Here is a 7262-nt window from a genome sequence, read left to right on the forward strand (position 1 = left end):
CACACACACACACACACACACACACACACACGGAGCTCTGGTGCCCTAGAGGTAAGAAGCTGCACTGCAATCCCGAAGGCATGTGATTCTGCCTTTGAAAACCCACTGGAAGGTCACCTATGAGTTGACTCTGACTTGATGGTACATAACAACGACAACATATATATGTATGTGCATGTGTGTAAAGAAAACATAGCCTATAGAACTGTCTTGGATGGACTGCATCCAGAACATTCTAAGCAGCGATGAAAATACTTGGTCTGTGGACTGTGATCATGAAAGGGCTGGTCCCTGAAAAAGGCATCATGCTTAGCAAAGTAGAAAACCCAACACCAACTCCGTCATTGGGCAGATTCCCACCCAGGGATCCCCCAAAGCTATGCATTGTCACAGGAAGCGATGGCCTCAGCTTTTTCCTGTAGAGTGACTCCTGGATTTGATCTGTTGACCTTTTGATTAGCAACTCAGCTCGTAATGCACTATACTCCCATGGCCCTTCGGCAAAGTAGAGGGTCCCCCCTTGGCACAGAGGAAGACCCTGAATGAAGCGGATTGACACAGTGATTGCCATAATGAGTGCAAACATGTGAGCCTTGAGTAAGAATTCTGGAGAAAGAATGTGAGGTCAAGGTGGCCCAGGTGGGGTTTCATTGTGTAGTTCACAGAGTCCCTATAAGTTAGAATCAGCTCATAGACCATCAACAACAATGACATGGGGATAAATGCAATAACATCTGACCTATCTGATTGATAGAAACAAAACAAAACAACTTCCAAAACACACAGCAAAATAGAGTAGAATATCGATCTAGAACATGCATAAGATTTTTAAATTCCTGTGTCTTAGGTTAGGATGTTTCTGCCCTCCCTGCATAGCCTGGTCCCCCATCACTAAGCACAGATCGGGAGATAGGAGACAGTGCTGTTTAAAGTACAGATAGCTGACATGGTGCTGTCTGCTCCCTACAGGGACCTGGACCTTTGGAAAGTGCCGCTTATTGTGAGCCCCGGCTGACACCCTCCACTTTGCCTACAGGTGACCAGGTCTGCGTTCAAGATATCAAAGAGAGGTGCTGCTATGTAGCTTTGGACTTTGAAAAAGAGCTGGCCAAAGCCAGCTTGCCTTCCTTCAAGCAGACATTCCAGCTACTGGATGGTCAGGAGATCGAGCTCGGGAAGGAGAGGTTCATGTGCCCTGAGGCCCTCTTCAACCCAAGCCTCATCGGTGAGTGTCCCCGAGGGATACACAGTATCTGTGGTGGCACATCGCCACCCGCATCACGTGTACCTCCCGGCTGACACTTAGAAAGCACCTACTATGTGTAAGTTCCCAGGCAGAGGCTGTTGAGTGGGGATTCTCCTCTCCTGTGTGGGAAGCACAGGCTCAAGGCTGCCTGGTGCCCCTCAGGGACAGCCGTCTCCTGTCTGTCCATGTGGCTGTGATGTGAGACCTTGGAGTTTCCAGACTGAGACAGGCTAGGAGCAGAGGGCTGTGATCCACCCCCAAGACGAGTGAGTGAAACCACTTCGGATCCCAGCAGTCAAGGGGATGGGTAGGGCCCACAGCACTTGGTTCTGCTGCGTTGCTGGGAATCAGAGGTTCACTCCATGGCAGATAGCAAAGGACGTGTCCCAAAAGCTGCACAGACACACTAACCCTCTGTCTCGTTCCTCCTCACTCCCTCCTCCCTGCTCTGTCTCACCCTCCTGTCTCTCCCTCTGTTTCTTTGGCCATGTCTGTCTATCTGTCTGTCTATCTATCTATCTATCTATCTATCTATCTATCTATCTATCTATCTATCTATCTACCTACCTACATCTATCTATCTATCATCTATCTACCTACCTACCTATCTATCCCATGCCTCTCTTTGCGTCTCTCTTTCTTTGCCTATGTCTCTCTCTGTGTCTCTATCTTCCTATGTCTCCTCCCCTCTCTCTTCTTCCTTCATCCCTTCTTCTTTTCTCCTTCTTCTCCTTTCTTTGCCTCTTCCTGCAATTCTTTTTTCTCTCTGTCTTTCGATCTGTCTCTCTCTTCCTCCCATCACCCATCATCTCTCTCTGTCTCTCCTCCCCCTTTTTCTCTGCCTGTCTCTGGCCTCCCCACCCCAGGGAAGAACACCCTAGGCATCCACATGGTGGCCTCCCAGAGTGTGGCCTCCTGCAAGCTGGACTTCTGGAAGACCCTCTACAGCAACATCCTGCTGTCCGGTGGGACGGGCAGCTGCTTTGGCTTGCGCTTCCGGCTGCAGAAGGAAATCAGCGACGTGGTTTCCCCGCTCTTAAAAGTGAAGGTAGGTGCTGCAGGCCATTCCTCCAAGGGTTTCCCAAGGTCACCCCACAGGCAGCGGGACACAGTCCCAGGCACTTAAGGAAGCATCGGGAACAGGACAATGGAGCCTCCGAGCAGCTTGCTCTCCGTGGGGGAGGAGTGTCTTCACTCCCAGGAGAGGACAATGCCCACAACAAGGATGAGGTGTCAAACAGAAAACCAAGGCCGTTGCTGCCAAGGCGATTCTGAGCAGTGACCCTAGAACTGCCCCTGGGGCTTCCCGGGCTGCACCTCCTTGTGGAAGCAGATCATCACATCTCTCCCCCCTGTTGCTCCTGGGCCTTTGCTGGGTGGTCACAGTGGCCTCTTCAAGAAGACGATGCTGGAGTAAATGCCTGGGGAACAAGAGGGCTTCACGGATACCGTGAATAGTGTCTAGGCCAAGGGATGGCCAAGGCCAAGGCCTGAGGCTGGAGCTGGTCTTGTTTTGGAAGCAGGCCAGGAAAGTCTTGTCTGGGGTTCATTGGTGGAAGGGACGTCTGCAAGAGGCCCAGGACATTTTGTGATATTTTATCTGAACTGGGAGGGACTGAGGACCACTGGGAAGTTTTGAGCAAAGCAAGGACACACTCTAGCCAGGTGCTGGGAGGACCCCACTAGCTGTGTGCAGAGGGGTGTTTAAGAGAACCCACAGGTGTGGTGACAAGCTGTGAGATGCTGGTGGTTCAGAGAAGGCCAGTGAGAGAGGGGCCCTCTCCTGTGGGGATGCTTGTTCCAGGAGTGGCCAACAGGCTCTGCAGAGGGGCCAACAGAGGGTGAGAGAAGTGAGCAGTCAAGACAACAGTAGCTGTCACCACTCACTAAGACGATAGTTAGCTGGAGGATGGGTCAAGGTCAAGGTCTTGCATTTGGACAGGTTCTACCTCCATGTCTGTGCTGCATCCAGGTGCAGGGGTGAAGGAGATGGGAGTTAGGAGAGGACCTGGGTTGCAGACAGAGAGGAAGAGCTGCAGCTAGGGAGGGCCCCGGACAGAGATGTGTCTCATCCAGACTTCTTTCATCTTATCTCTGTAAGAAGTCACAAGAAGCCAAGAAAGAGAAATGCAAAGTCCTAAGAAAGAAAAAGCCTCTCTGGTGGTCTAGTGGCGATAAGCTATGCTGCAATCCCAGAGGCACCTGGTCCCAATCCACCAGATGCTCTGTGAGAGAAGGATGGGCAGTCTCCTCCCGTGAGATTTACTGTCTCTGAAAACCCACTGACGGGTCAACTGTGGGTTGGTTTCAACTCGAAGGCGAACAACAAGAAAGAAATAGGAGATTGTGGTGGCCTAAGGGTAAGGAGTTTTGCTGCCAACCCAAAGGTATGTGATTTGAGGCCACCAGCTGCTCCATGGGAGAAGGGGGACAATCTCCTGACAGCATCCGAAAACCCACCGGAGGGTCAGCTTGGTTCTGACTGAACAATGCACAACAAGAAAGAAATAGGCCTATTAGTGTAATTAAGAGTGTTGTTGTTGACTGCCTTCTCATCAAGCATGACTCAGAGACCCCATGAACAAAAGGCCTGAAGCCCCTCTGCAACTATTGATATTTACCAAAGTTCGTAGAGTTTCCAGAGGCATGTTGTTTAGGAAGTGGATGCCGCTCCTGCTTCCAAAATTAAGAGCATTACGGTGGCACAATAGTTAAGTGCTTGGCTGGTAACTGAAAGCTTGGCAGTTCAAAACCACCCAGCAGCTCCATGGGAGAAGTTCGAGTGCAGACTAGCACACGCTGTGAGGCAGTTTTTCCTCTGTCATGTGGGGTCGACAGGAGTGAAAGTATGACTCATGGTCCCAATATCAATATGGAGGAGAGCTTTGATGGACAGATAGTCGGGCTGGCTAGGATGCTGAGAAGCCACGGGGCTGGGAAGGAAGGTCAGGGAAGCAGGTGAGGGAGTGAAAACAGAGGGGACCGGCCACCGGGGAAATCCTGCAGCTCTGGCTGGGCATAATGAAGCCCGAGAAGTGCCCCTTGGACAGGCATCATTACAGGGTCAGAGGAGACACTGAAAACTAGCAGTTATCACCCCAATGGAGGGGACATGAGAGGAGGGGTGTCACAGATGGGAAGAATCTGCTTCTTGGGGCTCCTGGGATGATTCAGCCCAGCACCTCAAGCCTGTGTTCTGGAAGGTAGAAAGCTCTTAGCCTGTGTCCACCTTTTCCTGGATGTCTGGCTGCATGAGTTATGGCTGGGGGAGCGGGGTTGCCCATGGCAGGGCCCTTCCTGCATAGCTTTTGTAAAGGTGTTTCCCTAAAGAGCACCTGTTCTGAGCAATGGCAGCAGATGGCATGGCTGCAGCGTGGTTCCCCCAGGGGACACAGCAGGGGCTGTGGGTGCACTTGAGCTGGAAGTTCCTGGGCCAATGCCTTAACCTTCAGAGCCTCAGGGTCATGCCTGAGAAATGAGAGCTCGGATGTGGCCTCTTCCCAACCCTCTGCTCTCTTCTGCGTGTCCCTCTTCCAGGTGTCCTCCTGCCCATACTCCATCTACAGTTCTTGGGTTGGGGGCTCGATCCTCTGCTCGCTCCCCACGTTCAAGGACATGTGGATCACAAGGGATGAGTACATGGGCACTGGCTCTTCCATCATCAGCAGAAGAAGCTTCTGAGCCAAAGCTCTCTGCAGCCGACTGTGCCACCAACTCCGGCTCCAGGCCCAGCAATCGTGCTGCTGATTGAGCAGAACTCAGGGCCAACTCGAGAGTGGCCCTTCTCTCCCCAGGCTTGAATAAAAGGGCTGCTGCAAAGGGCAGTTTCTGCCTCTTTGTTGGGCCAGGTTTGCACAGGGCGGGAGACTCAGAGAGAGATTTCAAAGGCTAACAAGGGAACTTGGGCTGTATCTTTGTCTCCCAAGGTCATAGAGGTTAAGTGTTCCACTGTTAACTAGAAGAAAGCAGCTCAAACACAAGCTTGGGGGAAAGAGTGGTCATCTGCTCCCAAGGACATTGCTGTTAGGTGCTGTGAGTCCTAGCAATTCTAATCCCAGCAACCCTGGGCGCAGCGGAGCAAAGCCCTGCCCTGCCTCACACCATCCTCACATTTCAGCTGTGCCCCAGCCCATTGTGCAGCTACTGTGTCCACTCATTTCATGCACAGTCTCTCTCCATCAGATGGTCCAGTACTTTCCTGAGCATGATGTCCTCCTCCAAGGACCAGCTTCTCCTGATAAAAGCCCAAAGTGCATGAGGTGAAGTCTCACTGCCCCCACTTCTGAGGAGCTCTCCATTATAGCATCATTCTCTCCCCCCCACCCTGCCCCTCATTTTTGGTGGGATTTGCTATAAACAACCAATTGGTTAAGGGGGAGTTTGATCAGGCGTGTGGCCTGAATCAAGTCTATCAGGAAGTCTGGTGGGGGTAGCTTGCTTTCATTTATTTATTTGGCTACTTTTTTAAATTGTGATTTGAGTGAAAATTTTCAAAACCAATTGGTTTTTCATTAAACATATTTTGTTTCATAACATTAATGACAATGTCCACAATGTACCTCACTTGGGCAACTTCTTCCCACTAATTTTCATTCCTGTTAATCCTTCTCTCTAACCTCCCTGCCTTTCTTCTGACTGGAGCCTGCTGGCTTTGCATTCAGGAGTCTTCAGATAAATCTATGACTCAAACGCTTCGCCGTCGGGTTGGAACCCACTCCTAGCTGGCCCTCCATGGGGGTTTTGGAGGCTGTATGTTGCGTGGAAGGAGGTTGCCCATCTTGTCCCCAGGTAGTGGCTGGAGGGTTTGCACTTCTCTGGAAGCCTGGCCTTTGTTTTCACAGTGCAGCTTTCTACAGACCACACTACCAGAGCCCCATGTGAACAGAGAGAGAAAGGGAGTGATTTTCCTTCTTGAGAGAACCTGAGACAGTTACCGAGTTAAGTTATAACAAACACACACATGGCGTGGCTTGAACAAGCAGACCTTTACTGTCTCACCATTGAGACCAGAAGTGGGACGTCAGAGCACTGACTCTAGCTTGGAGGAGCAGTGTCTCGGCCTCTCCGGTGCTCTCGGTGCTCCTTGCATTCTCCGTGGTTCTATCTGCCCCTGCTTGTTCTCAGTGCCAATCCTCAAAACCCATTCTGTTTAAAGACCCACTCACACTGATAAGACTTCCTGAACAAAACCAAGAAAAGCCTGTTCTAAACTAGGTGTCAGCCACAGGTCCAGGGCTTAAGATTCCAGGATGTATTTTGGGATAGCAGAATTCAATCCAAAACACCATGTAAATAAAGCACAGAAGACTAGAGGTTTGAAACAGGCCTGAGGACGTTAAAGTCTTCACAATTCAGAGACAAATGGATCCGTCCCCACGTGTCTGTGGCGGCTCTTCTGTTTCGATGTCAGAACTGAAGTGTTGTGAGAGAGACCTAGTCCGCTGAGCCTGAAATATTTACTATCCGGCTCTTTTCAGGAAAAAAAAAACCCTCAAACAAACCCACTAACCCAGGCAAACCAGAGCTGACCCCTGTTCTAGAACAATTTGACGCTTTAAACAGGATGTGACGTTAGAGTACACATACAGCTCTTAGGAACGCTGCAGGGCAATCAATGGTTAAGCCGTGGGCTGTTAACTGGAAGGTTAGCAGTTTGAGCCTTCCCAGAAGCTCCATGAGACCAAGACCTGGTATCCTGTGGGCAATTCTGTCCTGTCAGCTCGATGGCACCCACAAAAACCAATATGCTCCCTGAAAGACCAGCCATACAGAACCATGTAGCTCTGGGTGACCTAGAACTTCCAACCTTTTGGTTTAACAGCTGGGTACTTAGCTATTTTTGCCACCTAGAGATTCCTGCTTAGCTTGTTAGAAACTTTACAGTCATTTCAATGGGAAAATCAGATATGTACATATATAAATATAATTAACAAATCATTTGCTTTTCAATGTACTTTTCATGTACAATTCAGTAATTACTGTGACATTAGTAATGTATGTGTGTCACACACACATG

At 50.2% G+C, this 7262-nt stretch overlaps 1 protein-coding gene across 1 annotated transcript in view; it reads left to right on the plus strand.

The window, feature by feature from the left end:
• Positions 1-4927, plus strand: part of LOC102870578 (actin, alpha skeletal muscle 2-like) — a 24789-nt gene extending 19862 nt beyond the window's left edge. The window contains exons 4-6 of the mRNA XM_006893379.1: positions 1037-1225; positions 2113-2294; positions 4784-4927. Of these exons, the coding sequence (XP_006893441.1) occupies positions 1037-1225; positions 2113-2294; positions 4784-4927 (515 nt within the window). The remainder of the gene's footprint in view (positions 1-1036; positions 1226-2112; positions 2295-4783) is intronic.
• Positions 4928-7262: the final 2335 nt, after the last annotated feature.

The sequence above is a fragment of the Elephantulus edwardii genome, unplaced genomic scaffold (assembly GCF_000299155.1).
Source record: "Elephantulus edwardii isolate Elephantulus edwardi_28Jun2011 unplaced genomic scaffold, EleEdw1.0 scaffold00126, whole genome shotgun sequence".
Classification (NCBI taxonomy): Eukaryota; Metazoa; Chordata; class Mammalia; order Macroscelidea; family Macroscelididae; genus Elephantulus; species Elephantulus edwardii.